The 23094-nt window shown below is 38.6% G+C and overlaps 1 protein-coding gene and 1 long non-coding RNA gene across 8 annotated transcripts in view; one reads left to right on the top strand and one right to left on the bottom strand.

Moving 5' to 3' along the window:
- Positions 1-23094, top strand: part of fgf13a (fibroblast growth factor 13a) — a 231941-nt gene that overhangs the window by 200389 nt on the left and 8458 nt on the right. For all 7 annotated transcript variants that reach the window (XM_022684256.2, XM_022684257.2, XM_022684255.2 and 4 more), the window contains one exon: positions 21973-22171. In XM_022684256.2, the coding sequence (XP_022539977.2) occupies positions 21973-22171 (199 nt within the window). The remainder of the gene's footprint in view (positions 1-21972; positions 22172-23094) is intronic.
- The window catches only part of LOC125804689 (uncharacterized), a 39189-nt gene continuing 38259 nt past the window's right edge, over positions 22165-23094 (bottom strand). Inside the window, exon 5 of the long non-coding RNA XR_007440844.1 lies at positions 22165-22871. This is a non-coding gene — a long non-coding RNA (uncharacterized LOC125804689). The remainder of the gene's footprint in view (positions 22872-23094) is intronic.

The following is a 23094-nucleotide window of genomic DNA, read 5'->3' as shown; positions in this document are numbered from 1 at the left end:
GAGACTCAGCAGAGTTTTCTGAAAGATGGTCTCAGAGTGGCTGCTTCTTACTGCAGTGCCCAGCTCTCTCCAACACACACCTACGTACACACATGCAATTATTTCCCTCGTTCTCCCACCATATGGTGAAACAACACACTAATGAGGCTGATGAGTTGGAGAAAGTGTCGACTGTAGAAGAAAACAGAAGTTTACTTACACTCACTTGAAAGCAGAGATGTGGGGAGGCGTTTTAAGTTGGTGAAGTGAAAATTAAAAAATACAAAAACTAGCAACACGCTGTCTCAGAAGCTCTCCAAAAAACAGACAGTCTGAATACAATTAGTTTCTTGTGTATTTATCGCAGCCCAAGATAAAATAATGCACTTATTCGTTCTAATACATCAAAAAAAGGTATAACCAACATTAAAAATCGCTTTGCAACCAGACACTTAGTAATTTTCTAAATTTTAACTTAAACAAGACAGATAAAAGTAGTCAAATATTAAACAGATTTTTTGCATTTGATTTCAGAACGTTCATTATATCTGCAATCTTTCCCACAAATTTAATACAAAAAGGCAGTGTTTTTGACATTCATGTCAATTCAGAATTGCAATCAAATGGGCACCATAATCAAATAAGCTGATAAACATGATTCTGTTTGTGCTGTGCCTGGAATTAAGGTGGAATATTGTGGACAAATCAAGACAACACAAGTCAGTCTCATCTTCTCAACTCAGCTAGGCTCATCTCGTCCTGTCTTAAATCTCCTGCCACCTCCTTTTGTCTTAACCTGACTAGTCTCAACTTGACTCGATTAGTCTCAACTCAGTTTGACTAGTCTGAACTTACTTAGTATCGACATGACTAGTCCCTTCACATCTCGTCTCGCCTCAACTAGTCTCACCATATCTCATTTCGACATGACTATTATTTACTTGATTACTCTTAGCTTGACGTCTGTACTCAAATAGGCTCTCGTCTCTCGTCCTGCCTCTACGAGTCTTGCCTCTACTAGTCTCACATCAGCTAGTCTATACTCAAGTGATCTTGACTCGATTCTTCTCTTCTCTACTTGAATTCTACTTGAACTCGAATCAAATCGAATCTCGAGTCAACTTTAGTCTGTACTCTAATAGACTCAACTCCTCTCATCTTGATTTAATTAGTCTTCCCTCATCTCCACTTGACTAGTCTATACTCAGTTAGTGTCAATTTAACTAGTCTATACTCGAATAGTCATGACTCGAATTATGTCTCATGACTCATGTCTCTTCTCATTTCATTCTGACTAATCTAGACTTGATTAGTCACGACTTGACTAGTTTATACTCAGAGGTTTAATTTGACTTGTCTTTTCTTGTCTCATTTCGTCTCAGCTCAGCTATTCTATACTCAAATAGTCTTGACCCAACTTGTATCGGCTCATCTTGTCTCTACTTGACTTGTCTCAACTCAACTCAACTAGTCTTGAGTCAACTTGAATAGTTCGTTCTTAAATAGTGTCAGCACAACAAGTCTCTACCTCTACTGTTGATTCTACTCGTCTCATCTCCACTTGACTAGTCTATACTCGATTAGTATTGATTTAATTAGTCTATACTCGAATAATCATGACTTGATCAGTCTCTTCTCATCTCGACTTGACTAGTTTATACTCAAATAGGCTTGATTCGGCATGTATTCTCTCATCTTGACTCAACTAGTCTTGCCTAATCTTGTTTCTAGTCTATACTAGTCTTGACTTGACTGGTCTCGCCTCATCTTGTCTAATCTAGACTCAACTAGTCTCAAAGTCTATACTCGAATAGTCATGCCTCGACTAGTCTTGCCTCATCTCATCATGACTCTGATTGTTCTCTTCTAATCTCATCTCGTCTCACACAGTCTTATTTTAATCTTCTCTTTGCTCGAGAAATCTCGCCTCGACCCATGTAAATAGATCTATTTTAGTTTGGGAGAATTGTCCTGAGTTTGAGTCGTGACATTTTGGTCCTCTTTTGTTTGTTTCCTTGCCTTTTTTCTTCATCACTCCTAAGGGTGTAATTTCTGTGCTCACCAGAGCTTTTCTTGTGGTTTCCTCTGCACTCTGGATCTAACCCTCTACAATAGAGCCTTTGTTACTCACATTGCTCTTTTTTCTGTTTCTGCAATATCTCACTTATCATATCCTCACACTACTGTGATATTCTTCTATATGTGAGCATGAGTCAAAAGGGTGCTGTTTCTTTATGAGTTAAGTGCTATAGTCTATCACAGGAATAAAAAATGAAGGCTATAAATGCTGGTTATAAGACATGTGATCAGACTGTAATGATACAGCAGATCTCATTCTATCACTGTGGAGAGAAATATCAAATAAACAGCATAGAAAATATGCAGACTCACTGTACGCAACTCTATTTAACACCAGTTTCCATTCCCAGTGTTCTCTTTAATGATGCGAGCCTCAGCATGGGTAATTAAATGGTATGCACCAACGTGCTCATTAAATTAAATAAAGACATTATAATCTCCACACCAGCAGAGTTACTGTGAGACAACCCAGCGTTACACAGAGACAGCCTGTGTTTATCTGACAGACTGCTTAGCCAGCAAACATACAGGCCTGTTCTATAGGTGTTTGTGGGATATTGGAGCTGTAAACAGAAGCACAGAGACAAAAGCCTGTAAAGTTCATCCCTGTTAAGTGACTTCACTCTCTGGAATAAACACACAGCACGCTCTCTCACTCTCATTTCCATCTGAAAACACTCTTCGGAGATAACTGAGTCATTATTATAAATGCCGGGTGTGCAGCTCCCTCAGACATTCGCAGGGTTAGTGACTGTTGTCTGTTGTTCGCAGAATGCCATCTTCCTCAACATTACTCTGCCATTTTCTAAAGGTCTAAATGATAAAATATTAAACAAATACATTTGCTGAATTTTGCTGGATCCCAGTTAGCAATCTTTGGTTAGAAGAATTTTTTTATGTATAATTTAAGTTTTCTGGACGTTGGCGACCTTGACATCACTTGTCAGTGTCAGTGTTTTAATTTGTATTTTTGGGGAATGTTACTCTTAACATTTCTATAATGTTATTTCTATAATCTAGCTGGGAAGGTGAGAAACATTCATTGTGATGTAAACCTTCATGTTCCTGTGACGTTCTCTAACAGCTGGGATGCAGCATCATATTTTTAATTTAATGTAAATGATTGTGCCGACCCAAACACTGTTCCACTTATTCACACTTTAACACATTTTTATAGTGTTATATACCAAAAGTCATGGCATGTCATGACTACAGAAATTGATCATGGAAACCCAAACACCTGTATACATTATGAGGTGTTATCATGTAAGTATGATTAAACACTCATGGCAAATTGATGGATGGTTGTATGTGTGTGTTTCTGTGTGATTGCTGGGAGCTGCTTTTGTGTGTGTGTGTGTGTGTGTGTGTGTGTGTGTTGAATGCTGCCGCTCTGTAAAATTCATGTCTCTGCTGCCATGGAGCCTCACTCAGGCACAGCAGAGCAGGCAGCCAATCACAGTCCAGCGATGCTGGGGGAAATCCCCAATCAGTGACGGGGAGGCAGCCGGTGACGTAGAGCAGCATCTGAAGCTGTGTGCATCTGGATTCTCGTGTCGGTGTGTGCGTGCGCGTGTACGTGTGAAAGGGCCAGCGAGAGGGAGAGAAAGAGAGTTAGACAGAATGAAGGGAGAGAGAGACAGATAAAGAGAGGGAGACAGAGACTAATAAAAAGAGGGAGAGAGAGACAGAGTTAGACAGAACCGAGAAAGGCAGAGAGAAAAAGAGGGAGAGAGAGAGAGAAATAAAGAGTGGGAGAGAGACAGGGCTAGACAGAACAAGGAGAGGGAGAGAAAGACAGAGATAAAGAGGAGAGAGACACAGACAGTTAGACAGAATAAACAGAGGAGAGAGAGACGGACAGTTAGACAGAATGAAGAGAGGGAGAGAGAGAGAGACAGAGAGAAAGAAAGGGATAGGGAGATAGAAATAAAGAGTGGAAGAGAGACAGAGTTAGACAAAACAAAGAGGAAGAGAGAGAAGGAGATAAAGAGGTAGACAAAAAGACAGGTGGACAGAGGGAGAGCGGGAGAATGTGATGGAGAGAATGTGGAGAGAGTGTTTGAGAAACTGAGGTTGTGAAAGATTGGCTTTATATCCCATTTTATTAAATCACTTCTAAAACCCACAGGTTACATGTTTACACATTAAAAAAAGGTAGAGAGGGTGAGAGAGGTAGGGAGAGAAAAGGAGAGGGAGAGAAAAGGAGAGGGAGAGAAAAGGAGAGGGAGAGAAAAAGAGAGAAAGACAGTGTGTTGATATGCGGATGAGTCAGGATGTAGCAGTGTAAATGTATTCATCCATCAGGGTGACAGCGAGTGGGAGCGAGGGAGAATCAATTAAAAATGTATTCTCTCTCTCTTTTCTTTTCCTCTCCTGCTCTTTTTTTACAGTCGTCCCTGAGACGCAGGCTGGGTAGCGCCAGCTCTCGCGCTGTGAGAGAGTGGGTATACGTACACGGACGCGCATGGCTGCACACTCTTACTCCCACCAGCAGATTCTGTATGAAAGCGAGACCAATTAGCCGAGCTCAGTTTCTCTTCAGACAGATTTAAGACTGGAGAGAATATAGAGTATAGGAGCTGCACTGACAGGATGATGTTATAGTTAACTCCTCTTCAGTAATGTCTGTTGTGATACGGGCTGCAGTATGCAAATCAGCACTCAAAGCAACAACTGAACTGAACAGAACTGAACTAAACTGTAGCAACTCTAGTCGGATTAGCTGTAGCATCATTGAAACATATAAAGCCTAAAAACATTGAACGTTTAAAGAAACCCAAAGACACAAAGCAAAGACCAAAGCTGTTAAAAATGGTCAATATTGGACCCTATAACTCTGTAAGTCTAGTCTCTGTAACTCTATAAGTCTGATGATGACCAGTTCAGACTGTATTAGCTGACATAACAGAATGGGCAGTTAGGGTTCTCCTCCAAGCATGTTGAGCTGTGGTCACTTCTCAGAACCACCTCTCACAACTTACCTAGAATCCTGTGAAAGTGCTGATTGTGAATTGATGCTACTACAGTGCGCTAAACTGGATCAAACTGAGCCAATAACAATGATAAATTTGACATTATATGAATTAGCTGAATTCAATTTTAAATCTATTCAAATTTATAAATTATAGACAGAATTTTTTTTTTCAAATGTTCAGAGAAAAAGTGAGGATATTTGCAGTATCTCCCAGGTTGAGAGCATTGTGATGAATTATACAGCAATTGAATCAATGTGATGTTTTATCCATCATGCAGCCCTGTGATAGGAGCTAAGTGGGCTGTGTGTGTGTGTGTGTGTGTGTGTTTACTGCGGTAGGAAATGGATTAAATGTGATACTGCCCCTGAGAAGGAAGCATTAGGACTGTATTCAGTCACAATGCTGCAGTGAATCGGATCTATAATACATCAGCCCGGCCGCTGGTGTGTGCGGCAGTGTGTGTTTGCTGTGGAGCTGCGTTTGAAGTGTGGTAATTCGTTTAGTGTTGGGTCATTAGGAGCAGGCAGGGATGGGGCGTTCGTGCCAGTGTTCCCTTGAGACGCTGCAGCTGCTTAAATCACCAAGCCATGATGTTCACCATGACCAGCCCTGAACCGGGAGCAGCTTCAGTCTGCTGTAGTTTATGAGGAGAACCCTGACCTCAGAGTGTCGCATACATTACATATAGATCATATAGATCACTGTATATGGTTTTGTTCTAGAATTGAAGGAACATTTTTAGTATAGAATAAAAATGTGACTTATCAGTGAACTCTTCTATCATAAACTGTTAAAACTGTTTAACCAGTAACAGAATAGACATTTTCTACCCGTTTGTGCCTTTACTCCATGTGCTTACCTCAAACTAGATTCCATACAGCATGTCTAAAACAAAGATTTGACCAATAAATAATATACTACTAAACGCGAGGAGACTAAACTCAGAGATGTGCGTCCGGACTGGACTAAAATTACTGGAGGACCACGGAGTTCAGCAAAAAACAGCAGGTAATTCAGCCTATAATTTTCTCAGATGAAGTCTGCGAAAAACATGTAAATGGTCGTTCCGGACGTGAATAAAAACGCAGAGGACGCCTATAAAAGAGAAAATTACCCCAGGACCCCCTGAGAAACTAATTCTGTCCAGATAGGGCTTTAGTATATGGGAATCTTTCCTTGCCACTTTTATCACCACAGTTATTGGCATCTCTGTGGTGCTGCTCATAAGTACGCGTTTTCTCTATTAAGCTTCTTTGTGACACCTTCTGTTGTAAAAAGTTCTATATAAATAAAATTTAATTGAATGTCAGGAACTCATACAGCACCTGACTGTTAGGAAATGCTCTTAGCCAATCACCTAGCCTTCACAGTCCTTGTAAAAAACTGTTTTTCAGATTCTTAGGCTTTTTGTGCTATTTGTGCTGTTTTTAATACCTTAATTTTAAGAACTGGCTGTTTACTATATATTTCCATTCCCCTTTGCCAGGTGAAATCATATAATGCAAATCAAAAACTGTCTTTTATTAATATTGGCCTCTCCAATCTTTTGTATTGTTTTTAAATCATATTTGTTGTTTGTGAGCTCTAGACATTTGGTGCAGATCAATAAATGTCTTTTGTTTAATAAAAGCATGGCCGGCCTGCAGTCCAGGAAATTCGGTTCAGATTTCAGGTCTTCAGTGGCACATTAAATGAGAGTGCACGGCAAGGAAATGACACAGACTGTTTGAAACCCATACTCACCGCGTACAGAGTTGATTCATTGACGCGCAGCGTTCAGCTTGATTGTCCCTGGTTGATTTAGCCGGCCTTGCCACCGCTGCCATAATGAGTGTTGTTTTGGTAATGTTCCAGATAGGGAATTCACTGAAAGCATTGATTTTTGCTCTGCTGTAAAGAATAATGGCCTATTGTATCCAGAAGGAAATACACTTTCTGTGCCAAACAGATTCATAAATGGTCCTTGGGTGGAAGGTTCTAGGAAATAAAAAAAGGATTTTAAGGATCTTACATTATTTAAAAGTTTGAAGTTTAAACTTTAAAGAGCTCTTATATCAGAAAAACAAACATTTTCCCACTTTTTTCTTAAAATAAGGCTTAAAGTTTCAAAACCTTTTCATAAATTCATATGTCACATGTCCAGAGGGCCTGGTGTCATGGTGCGGGGTGCAGTTTTGTACAATGGCAGATCACCTTGTCTGCATACTGCTGCTCTCTCAAGAGCTTTCCTTTACGACACAAATGATACGCAGCAATAGCCAGTCTCTTCAACAGTCCTGTCCCTGATTGAAATGTGTGGGATGCTATTGGAGGTGCTATCAACACTCCCTACACTTGTAGACTGCAGATACTGTGAGAATACTCAAGCTGCATATAATAAATTACTGTTGGATATCATTAGGGACCTCTAAAACTGGCATGGTGCAGCTTTACACATGCATTACACAGGTTTGTATGTGTAGCTCAATACAGAAAGCATTTATTAGTCAACAATTTTAATAATATATCCTGGTAATCTTTATCTTCCTTTGAAATAGCACTGCAATTGCAGCAAACCATACTTCCTTTTAGGGCATCTGATTGTTGAGGATGAGTGTTTGATTTTTTTTTATTATTTGTTATTTTATTAGTTTGTTTTGTTTTTGTTTTTTTTATCTATTTTTATATTTTATTTACTGCTATTTTACAATAATTAAATTTAGCTTTTATTTTCTCTGTCATGTCAATCCCTGTTTCTGTAAATGCTCAGCTACATTGAAAATGAGGGCTGCCCTCAATTTACATCCGAGTCAAAATGAAGGTTGATTGTTTGATTGATACAGTAGGAGATAAAAGAATGATGATAAAAAATAATAGTTCAGCTGAATAAATGCACAGAAAACGGCCATAAGCATGCAGGTTTAACTAGGTGTGGATTGGCAAACATTCGCTGTAATACTGTGCAAACCCTCACTGTCCATCAGAGCTGTTTAAAGAGCTCAATATCTGCAGCACTGAGCCTTAAAGTCGTGAAATAGTGGCCGTATCGGAGGCTGAGGGTGTAAGTCAGTGGATGGTTTGTGTGTGGAAGTCCAGACGCTGAGGGTGGAGGGACGGACCGGCTGGAGGGAGGAATAGAAGGTCGGTAAATGAGAGAAATGGAGGCGGCTCCTCAGCGGAATGGATCCTGTCAGCTCCTCTATTCAGTCCTCCCTGGTGGATGAAATTGGAGATTGGAGTGTGCGGAGGAGAACAGGTGGGGTTGGGGGGTTTGGGGAGGGGAGATTAATAAGATATAGAAAACTAAAGATGGGGAACGGAGGGAAATGGAGAAAGAGTGGAGGATATTTGGGAAAATCAAATGGAGAGAATGACCAGAGAGGGGAAAGTGAACGAGGAGAGGAATTAAGAAAGACACTGGGGGAGAGGAGGGGTGTAATGGAGAAATGGCTCAGGAAGAGAAAAGGCCACCAATGAGAAAAATGAAGATCTATTCCACCTTAAAGACCAATATATACTGTAATATTTTACCTGTACCTTTGATATTGCTGTGAATATACACAATTTATAACTGGGTGCAAATAAAAATAAAAAAATGACCACTTTTTAGACATAATAGAGACATCTAAATAGATATAAAGCATATCAAGTAAAGGGTTTTCACAAATCTTGTTTCATTTTTGTATAAGAATGAAATTCTAAGCTTATTTTTCGCTCTTTTTGTGTGACCTATTGTTAATATGCGGCTAGAAACATGATTATTATGCCCACAGTCAAGCTACATGCTGAACACACACACCTACCCCTACCCCTAGTTTTCAAGTGTCCCCTACAGAATTGAGGCAACCCTTCAAGTACCTGAAACGTCATTAGGAGTGCTAAAGTTCAGAAACCTAGCTGCTGCTGGTTAATTAGTTAACTTTAGGGCTTTATTATGTCTTCAGAAAGAGGGCAGGTGGTGTAGAAATGAATTATTATTTTCTATTCCTTAATTCCTCTGTGACGGGGAGCTGAAATTAGCTTTAATTAGCTTTTATTTTATTTCGCCTCCACTCTGTTATAATATCACTGACAGTTGGCTGTGGAATATTTAGTAGTGAGGAAATTTCACAACTTGTCTTGTTGTTGCACAGGCGCTGCATCCTACCACTGTACCACAGTGCTGGAGTTTACTGAGCTTCTGAGAGCCTGAGACCCATTCTTTCACTAATGTTTGTAGAAGCAGTCCCAGCATGCCTAGCTGCTGCTTTTCTTATTATACACCTGTGAACATGGAAGTGATTGGAACATGGGTTCAATGATTTGAATGGGTGAATGAATACTTTTAAAGGTATAGTCAATATAGTGTATATAACTTCACAAGCTCTCAGACACAGTTCACACACAACGAGTGCCAATAAATGCCAGTTTGAATCTGACATTAAACTCCCAAAAGTGGCTTCATAATAATCGGAGGCAACCACAGCAACCCCCACCACCAGTACAGTACTAACGAAAGGGTTAAAATTCATATTCACAAAGGAAAAACACACTACTGAGCATTGTTTCATTACAGTTGCATTTGAGCTCTATGTCCTGTTAATTCACTTTAGCTCTCTCTACTTTTATATTTTCCATTTTCTGGGCTGTTTGGCTTGTTTTTCTTGTCGTGTGTGAAAAGGCTGGATAAACGATGGGCTGAGAGGAACTGTGTAAATGCAGCAGGTCGATAAAATACACTGAATATGCTTTTCCCGTTAATGCAGAATTACATTACCGTATTTCCCTCCCTCTCCCGCTCGAGAACACTCGTACGCCCACACACACACACACACACACACACACACACATTACCCGCCCACCCCAGTCCTGATGCTCTCATGCAAACTCTTAGCATCTCAGCTGCTCACACACACGTGCACATACACACACACACACACACACACACACACACACACATACCTCACTAGCATGATGCTGTTTCTACCCATCAGGGAAGCCCTGTGTAGGAAGAGGGAGGGAGGGAAGGGCAATGCAGGATTTCCCGGGAACGAGGGAAGAGAAGACGGGGGGAAAAAGAGGGAGGATCTCATCACTCTCTTCCAGCAACGTGACTGTAGCTACTGATAACGTTACACATCAGATCAGTATCAGCATCAATACAATACCAAAATCCCCTCCAGATCTTCTCTCTCTCTCTCTCTCTCTCTCTCTCTCTCTCTCTCTCTCTTCTTTTCTCTCTCTCTTCTTTTCTCTCTCTCTTCTTTTCTCTCTCTCTTGTTTTCTCTCTCTCTCTCGGATGGATATATTCGACACCCTCTCTATATCTTTATACATCATTTTATTTATCTCTGTTTTGTTTTTTTTGTTCTTGTTTTTTTTTTTTGCATGGTTTAAAGTGTAGGGGTGGGCGATATGGCCCTAAAATAATATCACGATATTTCATAATATTTTTGCGATAACGATATGACTCATGGCGATATGACAAATTACTGAATTTTAAAAATATATTTCAAGAATACACTATTCCAACAAAATGAAAATTTAATTATATTAATGCATAAGGTATGAGATGGCACATCCCTAACTGAGATATATAAAAAAAAAAAAAAGAATTTATCAGATTTGTAACAGAAGTCAATGATCCAGAATGATAGTCATGATACTAATAATAATGCACTCCAAATATCTCCATATATGCAGGATTAAAGTAAAATAAATTATGGGTTAATCTCCATATTTATTTTAATTGCATTTTATGTGATTACATAATTAGACAACTCCAGCTGCTTTCATGAACAAATCAGTAGAAATGGTCCAAAATATCTCGAATAAAATGTTGTTCTGTTGTTTTTTTTTTAAATATTAAAATCTTCTAAGTTTCCATTGTATTGTCCAGGTTGTTCTCCAGCAGCATCAGTATGCAGTGCTGGGGTATTTAAAAGCACTGGTTTAAATGGACTCTCATATTAGCGTTTCTGTGCTCTGACAGACTGAATGAGCCAATAACAGGACGTTTAGCTGTTTCAGCATTTACCGTTTCATGTCCCCTCTTTCCATTCGTTTTTCCTTTCTATCTCACGCTAACTCTTAATGGTATCATTTAAAGCCCATTTCCTAACGCCACCACTCCGCCTGCTCTCTAAAAGGCAGGGGTGAGGGCGAGGGCCAGCACGTGACTGCTGTTCCTGTGCAGATAACTTTGCCGTGCAGTCGGTGATGAGACGCCCTGAGCAATTAGGGAGATGCTTTCCATGCATTTTGTGTCTAATGTGCTTGTTTGCATACAGTAATGCACTCTGTATTGAGGCTGCAGAGATTGATCCAGAACCTTCTATACAAACAAGCCCTGCAGAATCACAGGAAATTTAAGGGGCCAATTTATCTTGTTCCCATATGTATGCAAATATGTACAGTACCAGTCAAACAAACAAGTCACCTCTTCTCATTCAGTGTGTTTTATTTTATTTTATGTTTTTTTTACATTGTAAATATAATATTGAAGACTACATTAAAGCTCTACAGAAACACATGGAGAATTATTCTGTAAACAAATGTGTTAAACAAACCAGAAAATATTTTATACTTTAGATTCTTCTAAGTATTACATTTATCTTTGAGGACAGATCTGCACACTCTTGGTGTCTTCATGAGGGAGAGTCACGTGGAATAGTTTTTTCAGCGTCTTGAAGGAAGGAGTTCCTGGAGGTGCTGAACAATAGCTGCTGATTTTCCTTCACGCTGTGAAGCTCCAGCTCATCCCAATTAAATCACCTCAAATCTCCATCTCAGTTCATCAGGTTTAGATCAGGGGATTAATGTGGAGGAATAACACTTTTTTTAACTGTTTACTACATAAATCCATATGTGTCCCTTAATTGTTTTTTTGTCTCTAATATTAATCTACAGTGTAGAAAATAAATTAAATAAAGAAATAAAAAACTTTGACTGGTACTGTATATATGTAAGCAGAATATGTACTCTAAATTGAAAGGATAAATGTTTAAAATAGCTGCTGAAAGTTAGAAGTTAACATCAGTGTTTAAAACCAATTAAAGTACAAGTTTTTAGACAAACATTTAATTTTTAACACAGTGGAACTGTATATCACAGAGTATATCACATTTATTGCCTTCTGTTCTGTAAATGCAGGACTAGACACCTATATCTCCCTGATTAAACAGTTTAATATTAATACATCTAACCATGCAATAAATCCAACAGTTCAATCAAATCGAATGTCCGTTTCAGATCCAGTGTGAAAGACACTGTTATCTTGTTTGTGAGGTTGAACACTGGCCAGTGTGCTCATGACAATGCAACATGAATTATGAGAGTGCGAGTGAGGCCTGATAGTAGCTGCCAGGTAGATTTAATTTCTTAATTTATTTATAGTGTCATCTGTGTATTAGGACTATAACATAGAAAGCATTACCACCCACAGTGGATGGAAATACAGCTATATGATGCCACTTTTTACTGTCCAATATGATACAAATAGCTATCAGTCAGACCTTTTTTCCTTTAGAATTCATAATAAATTAGTCTAAATGAATTTTGCTTTTCATAGTCATCTAAATACCCTCATGCTCTTACTGTGAAGTAGGGGTGGGCAATATTATATCGTATAGAATATATCGTGACACAGAAATATCATGATATTAAAAATCCATATGGTGATAATAGGGCTGTTCTGTCTTAAAAGTAGTCTATTATTTACTGTGAAGCTTTAGGTGTATTTATTGTATAATTGTTTTAGTTTGCAGTTTATATGCATGCACTAAATATTCTGCAATATTATTTGCTGCATTATATTATTTTTTGCTATATTATGTATTTTGCCACATTATGATTATTCTGTTATACTATTATACTATATTCCTGAAATTAATTAATTATTTTAGTTTTCCTATATCACCAAATATATAGTCATCGCAAAAATACCCTGAAATATCGTGATATTATTTTAGAGCCATATCGCTCACCCCTACTGTGAAGCACAATTTCTACTTTTCTATGAAGTCTAGAAAACTGGCATGTAGAACATATGAAGGCCTGGGTTCCAGATTGTGTGGATTAATGTACTTTTTTTCTTCTAATATTTAATCTGGTGGTTTTAACCAGTGTCATGCCGATATTGATACAGAGTATTGGAATAGGAAACTTTTAGTAATGATGATTGTGATAAATCTGACTATAATTTAAACAAATATAGAAGCAACTCAGGCAAAAATCACTTTCACATTCATTGCAGCAAACCCCACAGTCATATCAGTCTGTAGCTTCCCTGGGAGATGGCAGAAGTCATGGGATACAATACTAGTTCCTGTCCCTGGACTTTTGTTATATCACTGTGCTAATAGGGGAGGAAGGATCCATGTTGGGCCTAAACAGTGCTCTTTCTGAAAGGGGTAAATATACACGGAAATTGCAGTGTCAGCCACAGCAGCCGTACGGAAGATTCCTCGCACAGATAGACAGCGGAAACATTTTGACAGCGTATTTCAGGTCAGGAAACAGTTTCTGTGCATGAACACTAGTTAAAATGTGAAACGCACTGACAGGAAACGGCAGAAACTTTAACAGGAACGAGGGGAAAAACTTGTCAAGGGGGAAAATAATCTGTAGACTACTTGGTACCTGTAACAAAACCCCAATGGAAAAAGAACCTGTACAGCTCTGGAAAAAAAAGAAGAGACCACTTCAGTTTCTGAATTAGTTTCTCTGATTTTGCTGTTTATAGGTTTATGTTTGAGTAAAATAAACATTGTTGTTTTATTCTATAAACTACAGACAACATTTCTCACAAATTCCAAATACAAAATTGTCATTTAGAGCATTTATTTGCAGAAAATGAAAAAATGGCTGAAATAACAAAAAAGATGCAGAGCTTTCAGACCTCAAATAATGCATATTCATAAAGATTTAAGTTTTATTTTGGTGGAATAACCCACAGTTTTCATGCATCTTGGCATGTTCCCCTCCACCAGTCTTACACACTGCTTTTGGATAACTTTATTATGCCACTCCTGGTGCAAAAATTTCAAGTTCAAGCAGTTCAGTTTGGTTTGATGGCTTGTGATCCTCTATCTTCCTCATGATTATATTCTAAAGATTTTCAATTTGGTTAAATCAAAGAAACTCGTCATTTTTAAGTGGTCCCTTTTTTCCAGAGCTGTATTGTATCTTTATGAATTTAGTAAAATGAGTTAAATAAGTGCAATAAGGACAATAAGGAGCATAGACTCTGTAGAGTGATGGAAGAAGGTAATCACTTGCAATGAGACACATTTTACTGTATTTTTACAGCTGGGCTTCTTTTAAAGCAGAACGCTTTAGCCTGCTGTTTGTTCTTCTTGAAAAATGCTCCAATTTCCCTCTGAAAATTGTTCATAATGTACATGGATACATTCCAAGAACTGAGGACAAAGACTAGCCAGATAACCATAATGCTGTCTCCCTTTTGTGTATGGAGTAATTCAGCGCTGAAAACTAAACGCGCCCGCCGAGTGGATTTAAGGGCAGTCTGTGGATTGGAGTGGATGAGTCTCAGTTCGGCTCGGCGGCGGTGGAGTGGTACAGTACGCTTACTTATAATGATGGAACACTTGTGCTTTTGATGCGAGAGCGAGAAGCGAACCCAGCACAGCCTGTACTGACTCATTTACACTGTGATATTTTAGCCTTTTTCTCCAAAGCAGCAGCACATCCCAGTGTGAACGTGGCGATTGCCATGTAGCGCCTGGCGATGTGGGCAACCTCCCACCCGTCCTCCCACTCGCGGCATCGACTCCTATTGTTTTTGTTGTAGTTATTATCGTAATTATGGTTAATTGTCCTCCACAAGACGCGCTTTAATCCGATCGTTTTAGAAAAGCAGCTTTGCGCTCTGCTTTTGTGCTCCAACTGGTTTTAATTAATATGACCTTCCACTGCGGCATTACCCGTTGCCATTGGTGACTGAGTGTTTATATAAGAGCGAACAGAGTGAGGCGGTAATCAGTTTAAACTGTGAAGAGATCAGTCGGGGCTGTCCGTGAGAGAGGGTTTCCTTTTGGCCTGGAGAGACTGATTAAAGCACTGGTCCAGAACTACACTATACTCCCAAATATATATTTATATTATATGCTCACACATCCAAATCACTGAACTCCAATGTTGGTTCCATCACTTTTAATGGTCACAGGTGTATAATAATAAAAGCAGCAGCTAGTCATGCAGACTGCTTCTATACATTAGTAATGAAAGAATGGGTCTCAGGCTCTCAGGAGCTCAGTGAACTCCAGCACTGTGGTACAGTGGTAGGATGCAGCACCTGTGCAGCAACAAGTCCAGTTGTGAAATTTTACTACTCACTACTAAATATTCCACAGCCAACTGTCAGTGATATTATAACTAGGGTTAATACCAGAATTTTGACTTCGATACTGATACCAACTGTAGTATCACGCTTATGAATACCAAAGTGTTACTTAGAAGAATAAAATACGATAAAACGATAAAATTGTTTGAACATGAAATAATTTCTGCCAGGCATTTTATACTTTCTAAATACTTTACTCTAATTACTTAAGGCATTTGGTCCATGCAGATGTCTTGAGCTAGGTTATAGCTCTATTTAGTCTTTCTGATTCTTTGGAGGATTGATTCATCATATTTTCTGTGTCAGTGTAGCACAGATGTAATGGTAGCCTGACTGTATGAACTTGAAGGGATGGCAGAAGTTAAGTGAGAAGTGGTAATGCCTTCTGTATTCAGTATGTATTCTAGTACACACATATTGTAGCACTGCATTCACAGACACAACATGTAGGTAGATCATTAAGTGTTACTGCAGGAGACAGCTTGGGAACTCCCATAGCTGTATAAGTTGTGTATATGCATCAGTATCGGTGTACTAAAGGCCAATTTTCTACTTTGAAGGGTTGAACCTACTCTGTAGCTGCCTTAGACCGTATGTGTAGTCACGAACCCAATGTTGTAGCCCAATGTGCACCTTCTCAGAAGTGTAACTGTGTGACACAGAGAGCAGGAGATGTGATTGGTCTGCTGAGCTGCCCACACATTCCTGCATTTGCGGTTTTGTACTCCTGAGAAAGTACAAATATGGGAAGTTGTGTAGGGCAATTGCACAGGCTATGCCTTAGACAATGCATTGACTCAATGCAGAAGTGTAAATTGCATTGGCTGCTACTCTGTAAGGTTTCTCCTGAATTTGTAGTGTAGAGAACAGAAAGTCAGTGAAAGGAAAGCTTATCCTCACTGCAGTTAGAGCGGGTTATCATCTGACCTGAAACAGCCCGGGGTTTCGTGGCAACGATGCCGACCGCTGACAGGAGATGTGCCCGGCCATTCTGTGCCAAATTGATCTTGGCTTGTTTACCTGGGGCTGAGGCATTGATCCCAAGTGTTGACCCCGTGTCCCCACACTCCAGATAGTGTCTGGACTCTTTCCTCACAGCAGGACATCCTCTCTGAAACCTGCCTCTGAGTCCTGCTAATGTCCTCACCTCCATCCATCCGCCCGCCCTCTCTCAGGCATCGCCGGAGCACGGCGTCGACCCGACAGCCCGCCTCTGGTGAGGTGAGGTGTCAGCGACCGCGTGCGACATCGAAAGCGTTGCTGACACCGCGTGTGTGTGGGTGCTCAGCGCGCGTGAGTCAGTGAGAACAGACTGCTTTCTATTCTCCTGATACTTGCCGTGCTCCGGCTCAGCTCAAGGCCGGCTGAGGAAGGGCTGACGAGGGCCAGGCTGGAGCTTCTCAAGGACGTGCACTGAATGAACCAATGAGGGAAACATTCAGGCAATAAACATTTACGCTGGAGCTATTTCTGTGTAAAGCGTGTAGTACTCTGAGAGAAAATCGAGTCTGCACTTGAACTCTGTGTGTCCATGGCCATTTCATTCCTCCTGAATTTTAAATCTGTACGTTGTTGTGTCCAAAACATTGGTTTGAAAGCGTAATCTACATACACGGCAGTTCTGGATGTCAAATTTGGCCAGAATGTGTACGTGTTGGTTGGTATTTCACATATTTCATAAGCACAAAAACAAACAAAGATGAAAACAGTGCTCTTCTTGTAAACATCTATTCCTAAAAGAGCTTAGATAGGACCCAAAAATCCAGTCCAACCCCACCCCAGCCCGTGCATGTGCAGTCCAAGCCCCAAAAACTGTCATTATGAGACTAAGACTAAGACTTGACCTTTTAACTATCAGTACAATCCTGATTTGTTTGAATGAGAGAAATCTGTCCAGAATGATGCTAATGAACAGTCCAGCATGCAGTGTTCTCAAGTCTCACGCTTTGAGCGTGTGACACACGCACCTCAGCGAGTTCACACGCTCACACGCCACACATGGTATTTCTCATGCTTGCCAATTAATGGGCTGCATATTATAATGTACTCTCGTTGAGCCAATCAGAATATAGATCGCTCTGTTGTTAGGCAGACCTGGTCAAAGAGGGTGGAGTTTCAGCCAGAGTATCTGACGCAAAGAACTGTCCGATTTGAAAGTTACACACTTCGGTGAACAACTGAAGAAGAACTGCGCACACCCAGCGAAAGAAACACAGACTATTATTTAAGAGAACTGTGTTGGCCAAGTGTAAAAGCTGGTTTATGTTGTCTGCTTTAAGAGCTGTGCAAAGGACGTGTTTATGCTCACTAGGGGTGAGAATATAAAGTGTAATGTCATGAGTTTGAGTTGGGCTTTGGGTCTGGCTCAGGCTCAGAAAGACCATTTAAACTCCAATTCCTACAGATACCATCTGTACTAAAAAGACATTTCTGAAAAAATAAATGCATTGTTTGAGAAATCTCCTTTTTCATAGGACAGAATAAACTGGGAACAAAGATCACTAAAATTAGATGCTATGAGCCAATTTGAGTACTAGATACCATTTAATGTACACTCTGTACACTGAGAATGTTACGTTTCTTTAATAAAGCCGATATTGAGTCTAATATAGAACCTTGACAATGAAGAGTATTGTGTAGATGCTGAAATTATTCTTTATGTGGTTAAATGTTTCTCTAAATAAAAGGAAATTGTTTTAAAACCTACACTATTCACATATATATATATATATATACATATCAGTTAACAGGTCAGAGAGGCCTTTTTCAATACTAGTGTATATAGAACCCAGTATTTCTATTTGAATAACTGTATATGTATTGGAATTGTAGCTGTAAAATAATGTAGTTTGAGGATACAAAGTTTTCTTATAGTAGTTTAATCTTATTTAATATTCTTATTTTGTCTTTTTCCTTACTGGAACTTTGCTTTGCATGTAGTTACGTAATAATAATAATCCTTAGGATGTAATAAAAGTCACAGAGCATGAAGGGTTACCAAATCTTTACACAGACATGTTTGATTACTTCTTTACGTCCCTCTGGAAAACAACAGAGCATATTCTTTCCACTTCGTTTACTGTAGTGAAACAATGGAGATTACAGCTTTGAGGCCCTCAGGTTTTCTTCTTTATCTTATCTCTCTAAGTTACTTAGGAGGTTACTTGCACCTCCTGCAGCGCCTTAGCGGCTTAGACTTACGTTATCAGCCTGACTTTCACTCAAGTGTTGCTGAGTTAATTTACTAAACCAAAACCATGGAGGACACAGTCACTGTACAGTCAGCTCTAAGCATACTTAATAATCATGCTTTATCATAGGGTAAGTGTTATAAACAAAATAAATGCCCACAGAATTGAACACAATTTCATTTACTTTATAAATCATACAGTTTATTATCTTTATAAACAGAGCCAGCTGTACATCAACAGTTACAACTGAAAGAAATGTCTGTCACTGTAGTTTAAGGTCACTTATATCAATAAAATTTAATTTGTTTAATAAAAAAAAAGCTGCTGTCCAATAAAAAAAAAAAAACAAGTATCTCCATTTTTGTAGATTTTTAGTTTTTTAATGGACCAATAGAAATTCTCCAAACTGACCAGAAATACACTCTCTTTACATTGTCTTCCTGTAAAGTCGCTATTTTGGAGATACATGTTTTTTATTGGACCGCAACAATATAGGGATAAGTTAATTGGCCCTAAAATTATATCACGATATTTCAAGTTAATTTTGTGATAACAAAATTCTTCACAATATTACAAAACGCTCAATAATATTTCATTAGTTTCATGAATATACCACTGCAACAAAATGTTATATTTATAATAAATACAACTGTAACAGTTTCAGACATTCAGCTGAAAGAAACAAAAAAACTTGAATAATGTAACAAAATAACTTAACAATTTAACAAAGATAATGTTACCAAAAACTACCAAACTACCAAAGTGCAGAATATTGAGTGCATGCATTTACTAAAAACAAACAATTAAACAAAAATACCCTTAAAGTTTGCTCAGAGTATCATTATCAAGATAGGGATTGCTGTGTCACAATATGGCATTATTAGAATATGTTAATTTACTAATATACAGATCAGAGATCACTTAAAATTGAGTTTCTTTGATTTTATTAAATTGAAAACCTCTGAATTATAATCAAGAGGAAGATGGATGATCACAAGCCATCAAACCAAACTGAACTGCTTAATTTTTTTTGCACCAGGAGTAAAGGCATAAAGTTAAACAAAAGCAGTGTGTAAGACTGGTGGAGGAGAACATGCCAAGATGCATGAAAACTGTGATTAAAAACCAGGGTTATTCCACCAAATATTGATTTCTGAACTCTTAAAACTTTATGAATATGAACTTGTTTTCTTTGCATTATTTGATTATTTATATATCTTTTTTTGTTATTTCAGCCATTTCTCATTTTCTGCAAATAAATGCTCTAAATGACAATATTTTAATTTGGAATTTGGGAGAAATGTTGTTTCTAGTTTATAGAATAAAACAATGTTAATTTTACTCAAACATAAACCTATAAATATCAAAATCATTTTTTTCAGAACTGTATATGTCTAAAGGCTTTTTAATTATAATGCATGTGTTAATAATGTGTTAGTAAGTTTTCATGTAAGCAGACCTTTTTACTGCAAACTCCCTATTGGTCCACCTTTACTAGATATTGTTATTGGACTCATGTTGGCCTCAGGCCATGTTGAACACTTTATGGAGTCGCGTATGAGCGGAATAGCCTTTGAAAACCAATTAGCAGAAGCTCAACAAAGAGAATGAAGGGGTTCAGCGGTGCCGTCGCTCCTCCACCATCAAACACCCTGCCCTGTTAGCTGCTGGTTAGCGCAGTAGACAGCCGGCGCAGGACCAGCCTGCTGGGAAGAGAAGCCTCTGTATTAATGAGGGGCCACGTCCCTGTAGGTCCAGAAGTGCTGGGTTCGGTCAGTCACCTGACTAGCCTCCATCAGAGCATTACATAACACTGCTGCATCCGTTCTCACCAGTATTACAGAAAGAGAAGTCAGCCCGAGGTGTTTGCGCATTAATTACAGCGTGGTCTATAAATCTGCTTTGTTTCTGCAGATGCTGAAGGTGTTGGGAATTAATTAGCATTGTTTATTTCCTCAATAAATATAGAAAATACTAATTAACTGCGGTTTTGTTTTATTACACAACAACATTCTTTAAACCAATAAATTTACATTATTTTTTTCTTGACTTTTCCATGCCTTCAAGGCACATTTTCATGACCATACAATTTTTAAAATAGTGCAGACATAGACAATAAAACCATCTAAAACTATAATTAAAATTGATTATAGTAAGCCTAAAATTAATTTGACACACAATTTTTAATAATTAAAATGTGTGTCAGATCCTAAGAGCTCCATTTTGTAGGGTTAAATTACTGAACTAACTCTAAGTTACTGAGCTGATAAATTTGTTAGCTCAAAAGATTTGTAGACGACACTCCCAAAACTTTCTGGGTATTTTTATTTTTCCAAAACTTATCCAGGCCTGGAAATTTCTAATTTCAAATTCCAATACTACCATTCTTTTCATGACTATATGAATTCTGTTTAATGTAATGATTGTATAAAACATCTCTCAAAACTGAAGCCTCCACAGGTCTAGTGCGTCTACTGGCTTGTTGAAATATGATGTATAGTATGGCCCCGCACATCCCCATATATTTCAATGGCAGAACAGCCCCGCCCATTTTTCCAACTAATTTTTCTACTTTAAACTTTTCCTCTTCCCATCTCCAATGTAAAAACAATTCCAACAGTTAGTTTTCCTTGTGCTTGCAGTGCCACAATTTATGTTTTCCCCAGAAATATATTTTTTAAACCTTATTCTGCTATTATTATCATAAGAAGGCACTTCTAGAATTAAGAATTGTGAAAGTGATTGACAGCCTTGTCAGCTGTCAGGCAACTGCTGTAGCTACTTAATGATACTACTATTGATCATGTGTGATTGATGTGCTGATGGTTGCATTAACAGATACTCTTTTTTTTCCCAGTAAGTACAATGCTGTCATAAACTGACCAATGTGATCTAATTAACCAATACCCAGCTAACATTAGAGTAGTAGCGAAGCATATTTAGACATGCTGGACTCATGCTGGGAGTATCTGTACTTATTTTTATTTAACACATGGGTTTAAATCCCCTTTAAAAAGAATCTTTAATTTTAATCGTCACTGGTTCGTGCTAACACTTGTGCAGCTTCCCATTTTTTATGGAACTGTTAATTCCAGTTTTACTGGTAAAATAATAGACTTATCGGACAAAAAGTTGAAAAACACATTCTTCATTTACTGCTTCCGGTGCTGTAGGCTGTGCTCTGAACTTAATGAAGGCAGCCTGAGACACATTTGGTTTTGCAGATTAAATTGACTAAGTGAATCTGTCTCTACTGTTCAGACTCTGATTTGCAAATTTGACAACATAACAGATGTTTTTTTTTTGGCTTCACTTCTATAAAACAGAAAAGAATGGCACTACAGAACCTGTGCTTATATTTAGTCATTGCTTCAGCCAAACTAAGGCCCTCACATCTTCTATTTTCTCTCCTTTCTCTCTGCAGGAACATTTCACGCCGGAGTGTAAGTTTAAGGAGTCTGTGTTTGAAAACTACTACGTGACATACTCCTCCATGATCTACAGACAGCAGCAGTCGGGCAGGGGCTGGTACCTGGGCCTGAACAAGGAGGGAGAGATCATGAAGGGGAACCACGTCAAGAAGAACAAGCCTGCCGCACACTTCCTACCCAAGCCTTTGAAAGGTGAGAAGCTCCTTTATTTTACCTGCAACATTCAAATTTGTTATGCGAGTATTATCATCTTGGAGAGATTAAGTAAAATAGTTGGAATGTATTTTGTGAACAGTAAATACAGTCTTTAAATTGTCCTACTCATACTCATAAATAGACTGTAAAATCCACCTGTGTCCTTCAGCTGAAAAAAAAAGCATATTAGTGTAGTTTTAAAAAGCCTATTGGTGAAATTAAAAGCAGTAATTACTTTGCTGATAAAACAGTACCGTAAAATCCAAAATAAAAGCTTTGATTCTTACATTCTTACAGTCTGTGACAAAATACAGACTGACCTACACCTGGAAAGTGTTCATCTCATAACTGTAATATATATTTTTTTACAAATCCATTCATCCCAACCAACTTACATATTGTAAAGACATCTGACAATTTTACTAAAATGTAAAACTGTAATTAAAACAGGATTTATACAGAGCAGAATGAAGTGTAGGGAGAACACAAGAGTGTGCGTCATCTCCGACAGAAAAAAGGAAAAAACATTGTCTGTTTCAGAAACGATAAAGTTCCAGGGCATGCAGCTGAGCTTTTAACAATATGAAGGACATCCAGGCTCGGGCAGCCTGTAGCGCAGAGCAGCTGAGAGAGCACAGCTTCACTACAGGAGGAGAAAGAGGCGTAGAGTCTTTTATCTCAGAGCTGAATACTTTACCTGTAGAAAGAGAGAGAGTGTTAGGGGGAGAGAGAGAGTGTGAGAGACAGAAAAAAAGGAAAGAGACAGACAGAATGAACATAAGACAGGAACCAGACAGTCAGAATGAGTGGGAGAATGAGCGGGAGAATGAGCAAGAGACGGGTAACAGGAAGAGAGACAGTCACAATTAACGGGAGCAAGAAACAGGAAACAGAGAATAAGCTATGGAGAGAGAGACAGA

Source organism: Astyanax mexicanus, chromosome 10, assembly GCF_023375975.1.
Source record: "Astyanax mexicanus isolate ESR-SI-001 chromosome 10, AstMex3_surface, whole genome shotgun sequence".
Taxonomy (NCBI): domain Eukaryota; kingdom Metazoa; phylum Chordata; class Actinopteri; order Characiformes; family Acestrorhamphidae; genus Astyanax; species Astyanax mexicanus.
The sequence above is the reverse complement of the archived record's forward strand: the minus strand, read 5'-3'. Positions and strand labels throughout refer to the sequence as shown.